An 11,135-nucleotide genomic window follows, 5' to 3' on the forward strand; every position below is an offset into this window, starting at 1 on the left:
AGAGCGTATTTGTACATGGGTAACCACAGGGAGGAAGTGGGACAACTGTTGTTTCATGGAGGAGATTGCAATCACAGAGATGAAACAAAGTGTATGATTTATTAAATATAAATCTGATGATCTTGTCTGTAAACCTTCATTCAATTAACAATAAATAACTGAAAAAAAAATTAGGAGGGAGCTGCTATATGTGATGGTAGAGCTGAGGTAAAAACAAAAGAGAAGATGCTAAAGAAAAAAGTAAGAGAAAGAAAGTTCTTAACAGATGCAAGCAGATAAGGAATAAACATTCTAGGGAAGGAAGAAAGAAACCTTCTCTTTCTTCTTTGTATACTGAAAGATGGATGTTTCAGTACACAAAGATATTTAGAGGTTGTTGTTATTGTTGTTAAATACCGTGGAGTCGCTTCCAAATCATATTGACCCTGCACAGGGTTTCCGAGGCTGTAAATCTTTACCGGAGCAGAAAGTGTGGGGTGGGGTGGGGTGGGGCGGGGAATGAGGGAAATGGCCAGTTGGTGGTTTAGATCATCTTTCTTGCTTACTAGTCTATCCATGACTTTTTTTACTTCTTGTTGTGACAGGGTTGAAACCCATAGCAACACTCTATAAGGTTTCTGAGGAGTGGCTGAAGAGCTTGAACTGCCAGCCTTGCAGTTCAAATAGATTTTGCAGTCCAGAGCATTAACCCAATAGCGCTGAATTTCTGCTGAGTTAGTGTTCTAGCAGCACATATCCTTTATCTTAATCAAAAGAGAGAATCACAGTCATTCATTCATTCAACAAAAGTTACTAACTTTCTATTATGTGCCAGAACTATGCTAGGCAGTGGGTATATTAGCATCAAGAAAGAAAACACCGCTTCTAACTCCAGGGATATCATAGACCAAATTTGTAATTTTTAGGTCTGTGAAGAACGAATAGTATAAAATCTATGATCTACAGACTGCCTCTACTCCACTATCATTCTAACTGTATAGTTTTAATGTAAATGTTAAAGGAACCCTGGTGGTTTTGTAGGATAAGCACTGGATTGCTAACCACAAGGTTTACAGGTCAAACCCACCACCTACTCCGAAGGTGAAAGAAGACTGTCTGTTCCTATAAAGACTTATAGCATTAGAAAGCCTATATAGGGCACTAAGAATTGATTTGGTGACAGCAGGTTTTTGTTTTTCTTTATGTGAATATTCCTCCTCCTTTTTAGTCTTAAGAACTCTCACTCATCCTTCAAAATGCACCTCTCCTTTGTTTCTGAAAACTTCAGGGACCTCTTGCTACATAGATAACCAACCACTCCCTCCTTTCTAGCATCATTTTTGTTTTTTAAAAAAATATAATTTATTAGATGGACTTACAAATGATTTAGCACCACTTCTTATATATGAGACTGACGGCACTTAACAACAACTACTTATACATGTATTATGTACATTGACATTTTCTTTCTTATTAGACTGTGAATTTCTTAGTGGTCAAGGACTTCTTCATATGCAGTCCCCTCCATCCTAAACTGTCAAATGATGATCCTGCAAAATTTGGCAAAATATCATCTCTATTACATTTTTGCTGATCTTACAAATATTTTCCTCCTATTCTGATCTTTTATAGCACTCCAAACCAATGATTCTCAAGTTCCAGTGTATATAGGAACCACTAGGGGATCTGGTTAAAATGCAGATTAAGGCAGTCTGCGTTACTAAACACCAGACAATGTCAATGCTGCTGGTGTGTGACCATGTAACAGGCAAAGAAGTACTTACTAATACAAAGTAAGGTCAAAGATTTGCCTTAAGGATTTCTATAATTTCCATGTTATGGCATCACTGCATCCTTGCTTTTATACATATGCATTTCATTACTGTTCTTCAATGTCATTTTACACAATTATTTGAATATTTAGTTCATATTTCATTATTATCAATTCAATTAATACTCTACATACGTACAGCTCATGTCCCTTTAACATGTATTACGGACCTTGCTTTTATACACATTATCTTAGGTTTTGCCATATTCTTGTAAATATACTGTTAATTTTATAGATAACAAAATTGACACTTATAGAAGATACGTAACTTGCCCATAGCTACTGTAAGAGTCAAATCTCTAACCAAAGTCTTTTGGCTCTAAATCCCAGTTATACTCTTAATTATATCTGTGTTGTTGTTGCCACAGGATCGATTCCAACTCACAGCAACCCTAAATGACAGAGTAAAACACTGTTTTCTAGACTGTAATCTTTACAGGAGCATCACTAGGTCTTTTTTCCTCATGAAGCTGGGTTTGAACTGCTAACTTTTGGGTTAGTAGTTGAGTACTTAAACACTGTGCTACCAGGGCTCCAAAACTTTGTAGTTTCAACTATCAATCAATGCTATATGAAACAAAACAAAGCAGAAATAATTTACTCATTCAACAAACATTTAATGTTTATGTTATGGGTTCCGTGATAAGTACTGTTGTTGTTAGGTGTCATCAAGTCAGTTCTAATTCATAGAGACCTTATATACAACAGGAACAAAACACTGTCCAGTTCTGCCTAGGTGCTAGGATATAGGATATAGAGAATATTACAGAAGTTTTTGTTTCTGAGGAATAGTTTTGCAAGGTTAATCAAGGAAAGAGCATTTGAGCTCAGTTTTAATGATCACTTGGAGCAAAGAGAACAAAGGTGTTCCAAGTATAAGGACTAGGATAAGCATAGATATGGAAACAAGATATCAGGGTACATTTCAAAGCAAAGATGTACACAAAAATCAAGCAAGGGAGAGAGACTTGGAAGAAAATCTACAATGAAAACATTTGTAAGCTGAAAACATTCATGGTTACAAAAACAGAGTAAAAAGAGAAAAATCAAGAATTTACATGACATGTTTGGGACCAGAAAAAAGAATTGGAGTTACAAAGTCAAATATTCATACTGGAGAACAAGGGGGGAACAAAAGTGTGGCGTCAGTTATTACTGAAACCCTAGCAACATGACTGAGTTATCATTGCTAACATGATCACCTTGCCAGATCTAATACTAAGAGCTTTACATTTGCATAGTATTTTAGCACTTTCTTGGACATTATTATCCCCAGTTTGTAAAGTGAGGTTGAAATACATAAGTAACCTGCCCAAGATCATATAGACAGTAACTGGTAATACCAGGATGCAAATCCAGAACTCTCAACATTTTATTTCAGATATACTATTAAATTTCTAAAAATGTAAGAAAGATGCATCACAGCTTAGTTTTAGAAATAATCTTAGGAGACAAAAGACTAGATCCTAATTTCAGGTCCATCATGTGTAAATTACTAAACTTCTCAAAGTTTCAGTTTCTTTATAAAAGATAAGAATAATAAATTCATCAGGATTCTTATAAAGCTCAAACAGGTCATATGCCTAAAATGCTCTAAATTTAAACTGTTCAAGGGGGTATGTACATGTTATAATATGTATACATGGATAAGTTTGAATAAACCTATGGATTTTACTTATTCTATGTTTTTTGGTTTAGTATTTGGAATCAATAAGTTAGCTAGTTGTATTATTCTGTCAGATTTCTTATGTGTATTTAAGAAAGGGGGAAGGGAGCATATGAAATAAAATACATTCACATGAATTTGAGCAAATCAAGTTCTGATATTCAATAATAGATCAGCCCATTTTTTTTTAAATCTCAAGAAATTAAGGTGATATTCCTCCCTAGGCATTATACTAATAGATGAAAATGAAAACAAACTGAAATATTTTGGGTTGCCATATTTCATTAGGCAGTCATATTAAGCTTAAAAAAAAAAACTCAGCTGTTTCCTTTGATAGTTAAAAATTATTTTAAATTTAAATTATGATTAAAATTACAGTGTCTTTAAAAAAATAACAATGCCCCTTAAAAAACAAAATATGAGAAAAAGAAAAGGAAAACAAGGTATACCAACTGACGTACTAGAAAGTCAAATTTCTGAGAGAAATTTAAACTTAAAGTTCTTTCTCTAAGATGAAATGTCACTAGCTAAGTGTAATTTACTTTTTCCTATCAGGAAGTGTTTACTGGAGGACAACTGGTGTACAATCTGGTAAAAGTAACATCTGAGATGAACAAACGCTGAAAGATTTAGATTACAAGAAGTGAAGTAAGGAAACGTGAAAAAAAAGAAAAACATATTTCGCTGGGCTGTGGGAAAATCTGTCTAGCAGAGTGAGGTTGCTACCTCGAAACAATGCAAGAAAAGCTGCACACACTACCGGGGCACCTAGTTGGATTAAGAGAAGTTTCAAATATATCTGGATCCACTGCTGTGTAATGAGATCAAACACTACAGAATGAGAGGAAACCTGGGACCTAGGCTAAGACAAACGAACTCCTCGAGGGAAGTTGTTATTTGCAGCGCCGACTCACCCCCTCGCCAAAACAAAAAACAAACAAACAAAAAAGCATCTTTTATCTTTTGATAAATAACAGAGAGCAACAGTTCCTCTTTTGTGTTTTCTTTCTCTGACACCTAGCCTAGTCAATCTCATCGTCTCTTTCCTGTACTGTAAGAGCCAGAAACGAAATTTCAGGATTCCGTGGGTCTACCTGAGCTGAAGAAGCCAACCAGAAAAGCCTGTCACCGGTGTGGGGAAAGCTCCCAACATCCCTAGCTCGGTCCCTTTCGAAGGCCCAGAGGGCGCGGAGGGCCTGAGTCCCCAGTACTTTTCCTGCCCTTCCCCAACGGCCGCTCCGCCTCATCACCAAGAGGACCCCACGTCGGGCCGGGCGCCCTCAGAATGACTGGCGCTCCTTGTCTCACCTTCCGCGTCTGCAGAGGAGACAAAGGTGAAGTCTCCGTTAGTAGGGGTATACGCCGGGGGAGGGCCTGGTGGCTGCATCTCTCAACCCCTCTTAGCCGGCCGCAGTGGAGGAGGCTGCGGCTGGGCCCAGGCCCCAAGGCGGCCGCGGCGCTGACCCGCTCGCCCGCCCTACGGTGCGGCCTACGAGCCAGGAGTTGTAAGATGGGAGCAAGACCGGAAACGAGCACTGCTGGCCACTGGAATGCTTCTCGAAACTACTCCACCGAAGTCTTATCGGTGGCGACCGCCCAAGCACCACGACGCCGGTGCCCTGACAGGACCATAACAGTGACAGCACCACTTGGATTGGCTCTTTGTAATATGGTCTCCCATTGGCTCCCGAGGAGAGGTTCTGATTGGTTCTTTCTGTTGTTGATTCCGGAAGTTTTCCCAGGACAGGAAGTTTACTTCTAATTCGTGGAATACTGAGGGCTTTCTCTTTCCTCTTGCTTCGTGGAACGCTTCGTGGAACGCTGAGGGCTTTTTCTTTCCTCTTGATTCGTGGAACGCTGAGACTTTCTCTTTCCTCTTGCTTGTATCTGTTCCTTCAAGTTCCAGTTTGCCCTGTGTTTCTGTACCTCTTAACTCCATTTTTATTCACGGGGTAGGTTAGAGACTTTTTATTAGATGCCAGCCCGGGTTTAGGACCATAAGATACTGTTGCAATTTTGTTAAGTGCCGTCCAGTCGGTTCCGAGTCATAGCGACCCAACCTAGGGCTTCTGAGAAACGGCTGGTGGATTTGAACTGCCAACCTTTTGTTTAACAGTCTAGTACTTATCCTGTATAGCAGTCCTATAGCGCTACCCCAGGAATGTCGTTTTAGTAATTGATAATTCTCGTATGGACTCTTAACTAAATTACAGATCATCTCAGTTCCTAGTTTCCTCAGCTGGAATATGAAGACATCTTGACTATATACTAAAAATAATAACAGATAACTGTAAAGTACTACCCATAGACTAGGACTTGTAGGCGATTCAAGTTTGAAAGGGGGACAACTTACCCAGAGATGTTAAGGTAGTAACTGAATTAGGACCGTACCTACACCTAATTTCTAGTTCAGTGCTCTTTTTACTAGAAAATTCTGTCTACAGAACTTGTCTTTGTTAAGTTTACAAACGCACTTTTAAAAAAAGAGTTTAAATTTAATTCAAGGTACATCAATATAATTTCCAGTTTGGAGAGAGATGGTTTGGACGTATACTGTGAAACTGTTGGCAGAGAGTGCTGAACCTACTACCTCACCCTTCAAGAGAGGTGATTCAAGAGAGGTGCCTTCTATTGATTAAGAGTAGTCAGGAGAGGCGAATTTCTATACATGGAAAAGTTTATTACAGGAAAGAGGCTTGCAAGTGGAGATAGGAGGGCTTGCTGCAATACTTAATCCTGTCTCTCTGAACAAAGACTTTGCTGGGGTTGAAATGTTTGGGGTAGGGAAACGCATCATGTTTATTCATAAAGATAATCAGGGATTTCCAGGAAATGGCCTCTTTAGGAGAGGCCATGCTACTTGGGTGTATGGGCAACATTTCTTCATGATGGAACCCACCACAAAGAGCTCTGATAGAAGTAGACAAAGCTTATTTTGGGATGTCAAGCATGTATGCTCAGGACACTGGATAAACTAGTCCAACTTGGAAATATCTCACAAGGACGTAAAAAAACTGAATTTTTATGAGTGATTTTCCTTAATGGCATGTCCCAAGATGTGGCTGCTCAACTAGAGTCCTGGCAAGCCCTGCACATCTTTACAATTGCCCAGGAAGGAGGGTCTTAGGCCTCAACATTCCTCAAGATGTTGGTTACAAGATTTTCATCAATATGCAACTTATGTTTAGTCCTGATTTCTGTATCCTCATTACCCCCTACCTCAAGATGACCTTGGAGAAACATACAGATCAGCAAGACAGCATGGTCATTAATGTGTAAAAGGGAATATCCAGAAAATTTCCTGACAGCAGATAACAACTGAGTCGGGACTTAAAGCACAAGTACAAACTTGCAGACAGAGAGTATAAAAGGACTGGCAGCCTGGGTGATAATATTCCAGGGATCATTTTGGTAAACTTGGTCAACTAGAAGTCATTTAATTTATTTGGAGCTCTGGTTTTGTTGGTGAGGATGGCTACAGGTGATTTTGCTCAGGTAGATTTTAAAAAGAGATGATAAAATAATTTGTATGATACTGATAATGTAGAATTTAACTAGAACCCTGTTGTAATTAGTTAGGTTTTGTGTTAACTTGGTTGGGCCAGGATTCTCAATAGTTGGATAGTTAAGATGTAGTCACCCCATGATGAGATATAAAAAACGTAATCATTTCTATGATGAGATCTGCTATGAGCAGCCAATCAATTTAAGGGAAGTTTCCTCAGGGATGTGGTCTGCTTCCAATATATTGTTGTTTTTCTATTGGGTCTGGATCCTGCATCTGGCTTAGAATCTGACCTCTGGTCCTTTTGGACTTGAACCATTCACCTGCTCTGTTGTCTGCCAAGCCTGGGAGTTGTCAGCAGCCTGCCGTCTTACCTGCCCAATATGCCTGCCTGCTGTCTGACCTGCTGATCTTGGTTCATCAGCCCTGCAACTGCATGAGTCAGAACCTCTAGCCTGACATCTGACCCATGGAGTTGGGACTTGCCCACCTCTACAACTGTGTGAATCATTTCCTCAGTACAAACCTCTCTTTATGTATGCATATATGTTTCACTGGTTTTGCTTCTCTAGAGAACCCAGCCCATGTCACCTGTAATACTAAAAAATAGTGAAATCCCCCACCCACCGTGATCAGGAAAATGTTGTTGTTGAGTGCTGTCCACTCAGTTCAAACTCATAGTGGCCCTGTATAGGGTTTTCAGTGAGCATCTGGTGGGTTTCAACCACCCAGCTTGCAGTTAGCAATTCAGTGCTTTTCCTACAGCATCACACCAGGACTCCTCAGGAAAATAGCATCCTACATATAACCACCCTTCCCATATGATTTAGATAAGACTCATAGATGCCCCCTTGTTCACTAATGACAAAGTCAGACTATATACAGACTCTCCTAATTCCCATTTCTTGCCAAATGAATGAGTAACTAAGTTACTTTTCTCCACTGATCAATCAGAAACAAAGTGCTAGTTAAGTAAACATTGGTTAAAACCATCTACTTCTCCCAAATCTGGCAATCTGAGACAACATATAAACCCTCTTTCTTAGTGTACACTCTGATTACTATCCAATAATGTCGCCCTTCCATTTCACTTCCCCACATCTGGGTTTGTTCTAGCCATGTTTAACTCTGTTTCTAGAAAAGAAAATGTACTTTCATTTTTATCAATTGACTAGTATCCTCCAAAATAATGTGTTTGAAATCCTAACCCCTACACCTGGGACTGTAATCACGTTTGGAAATAGTTTTCTTTGTTATGTTAATTGACCACCTCATTGTTGGGTGTGTTTTAAACCAATCACTTTTGAGGTACAAGAGAGATATTAGTAGGCACAGAAGAAAGGAAACACACATCTGGGGGAAGATAGATGCCACAACACATGAAGATCAACACTGGAAGGTGAAGAGAGACAAAGGCATTCCACCAGAGCCAAGAGAGAGAACATTTTCCACTACAGCTGGTGTTCTGAAAGATGTTTGCCTGTGCTTTATTGATTCCACAAAGACTTTTGATTATGTGGATCATGAAAAGCTATGGACAATATTGTATAGAATGACTATTCAGGAACATTTAATTGTGCTCATGAAAAACCTGACATAAATCAACAGGCAGTTATTCAAACAGAACTAGGAAACACTGAATGGTTTAAAATTAGGAAAGGTGTGTGCCAGGGTTGTATTCTTTCACCATACTTATTCCATCTGTATGCTGAGCAAATAATCCAAGAAGCTGGATTATATGAAGAAGAACATGGTATCAGGATTGGAGGAAGACTCATTAACAACCTATAATATGTATATGATACAACCTTGCTTACTGAAAGCAAAGAGGACTTAAACTACTTATGAAGATAAAAGGCCACAGCCTTTGGTTTGGGTTGCACCTCAGTGTAAAGAAAACAAAAATCCTCACCACTGGACAAATTAACATCAAGATCAGTGGAGAAAAGATTGAAGTTGTCAAATAGTTCATTTTGCTCAGATCAACCATCAACACTCATTGAAGCAGCAGTCAAGAAATCAAATGAAGCATTGCATTAGGCAAATCTGCTGCACAAGATTCTTTATAGTGTCCAAGAGCAAAGATGTCAGTTTGAGGACTAAGATACGCCTGACTCAAACCTTTATATTTTCAGTAGTCTCATATGCATGTTGGACAATGAATAAAGAATACCATAGAACAATTGATGCATCTAAATTATGATATTGGAGAAGAATATTAAAAGTATCATGAACCTCCGAAAGAACAAATAAATATGTGTTGGAAAAAGCACAGCCAGAATGTTCCTTAGAAACCAGGATGGCCAGACTCTGTCTCTCATACTTCAAACATATTACTAGGTAGGACTAATCCTTGGAAAAGGAAGTGGTGGGTTAGCAAAAAAGTTGAAGACCCCCAGTGACATGGATTGGCACAGTGGCAGCAGTAATGGGCTCAAGTGTAGCAATGATTGTGAGGTTGGTGGCAAACCCAGCAGTGCTTCCTTTGGTTATGCATAAGGTCCCTATGAGTGGGTACTGACTCATAGTGATACTTGACAACAACATAACTGCACTTAACAACAACAACAGTCTCCCAAACTGGAGAAAATAATTTTGTTTGGTAAAGTCAATCACTTGTAGAGTTTCCCTTACAGCAGCATTAAGAAATTAAGACATTCCCTAATTCTTTGAGATGCATGCAGATCTATGGACAGAGTGTTCTCCTTATTGTAGTAGCCCTTTCTCCTTTTTCTTTCTGAAGAAAAAGTCTCCCTGTTAAAGTCTGAATTTGTTTTTTTATTTGACACTATTCTAAGGAATTTTAATTTTGTTCTAGGAATAATAGGGAAGCATTGAATGTATTAGAGCATGGATTAATATAATCCGATATCCTGGTTAGAATTAATATCTAAAATATTCATAAATATTACTTAATATCCACAGTAATTCCCAGCAGGTCCCAGTTTGAGGATGTTTTGACTTAGACATTGGGTATATTTGGATAAATCTAAAACATGGAATAGAGTTACAACAGTGGGGATAGGAAGAAGAAATAGAGTGAGCAATATTAAGATTTTAAGATTAAGAATTTATGAAGCATAGTTATCTATTGGGAGTTAAGAATAAGAAAGATCACTTCCAGGGCAAGGTGGTAAAGTAGGCAAACACATTGAGCAGACCTCTGCAACAAGGACATGGGAGACCAAGTGAAATAGGCATGGATGGTGATTCTGGAACCCTGAGTTCAGAGGACAGAATAGAGAGGTGGATCAAGTGCCAGTTGGGAGAGGAAACTGAGCAGGAGAGAGGTGAATGGGCTATCAACTGGCCTGGTGCAGTGCAGCCGTCTTGAGCTTTTGTGGGTGCCTACTGATCGACACAGGAGTCCTGGTGTGGGGCTGTGGGCTAATGCGTCAGACTGCAAAGTCATTTGAACTGCAAGGTCGGTGGTTCAAGCTAACCAGCCGCTCCTTGGAAACCCTATACAGAGTTGCTATGGGTCGGAATTGATTCGATGGCACTTAAACAACACTGATCAACACATTGGCCTGGAGGCACAGGACTCCTGATGGAGTTTGGCAGCAAGGAAGATATAGTTCTCCCTTGTTCCCCGTACCCTCCTTGTAGCAAAGGGTAAAGCCAGTCCCTGCCCACTTGCCTCCCAACAGTCAGTGGTACCCCTTCTTGCAAAGCCTCTGTTCTACCTGGGGTTGGGTAACAGGAGTACTCCCCCCACATGATACTTAACCACTGACACCTTCGTGGCACTTACTTTGTGTGACACACTGTTGTAAATGCTTTAAATAATCCTTTTGACGACCCTTTAAGGTAGGTACTTTTGTTTACCCCACTTTACTGATAGAGAATCTGATAACAGCAAAATGTTCATCACTTGCCGAAGATACTAAGTGGTAAAGAGAGGAATTCAAACCATATAACACGACTCCAAAATCCCATACACAATGTTCTAAAACGTCACTGTGTTTTCCTTTTCTTCAGAGCTCATTACTTCTCCTTTAATGTTTAATTTAATTTATTTATTTTTTATCTCTGGCCAAGTTTATGGGTCATGGATTAGTCATCTAATGCAGTTACAACAGGAACCACATGTGTATGGCTCTAACAAACAGAAATTTATTCTCTCACATTTTAGGAAGTTAGAAGTCCAAATT

At 39.2% G+C, this 11,135-nt stretch overlaps 1 protein-coding gene across 1 annotated transcript in view; it reads right to left on the reverse strand.

Annotated features, from left to right (window-relative positions):
- LOC102832186 (protein YIPF4-like) overlaps positions 1–4,863 on the reverse strand; it is a 40,393-nt gene extending 35,530 nt beyond the window's left edge. Inside the window, exon 1 of the mRNA XM_006835156.1 lies at positions 4,785–4,863. Coding sequence (XP_006835219.1) covers positions 4,785–4,863 — 79 coding nt within the window. The remainder of the gene's footprint in view (positions 1–4,784) is intronic.
- Between the last annotated feature and the right edge of the window lie 6,272 nt (positions 4,864–11,135).

Source organism: Chrysochloris asiatica, unplaced genomic scaffold (assembly GCF_000296735.1).
Source record: "Chrysochloris asiatica unplaced genomic scaffold, ChrAsi1.0 scaffold00016, whole genome shotgun sequence".
Taxonomy (NCBI): Eukaryota; Metazoa; Chordata; class Mammalia; order Afrosoricida; family Chrysochloridae; genus Chrysochloris; species Chrysochloris asiatica.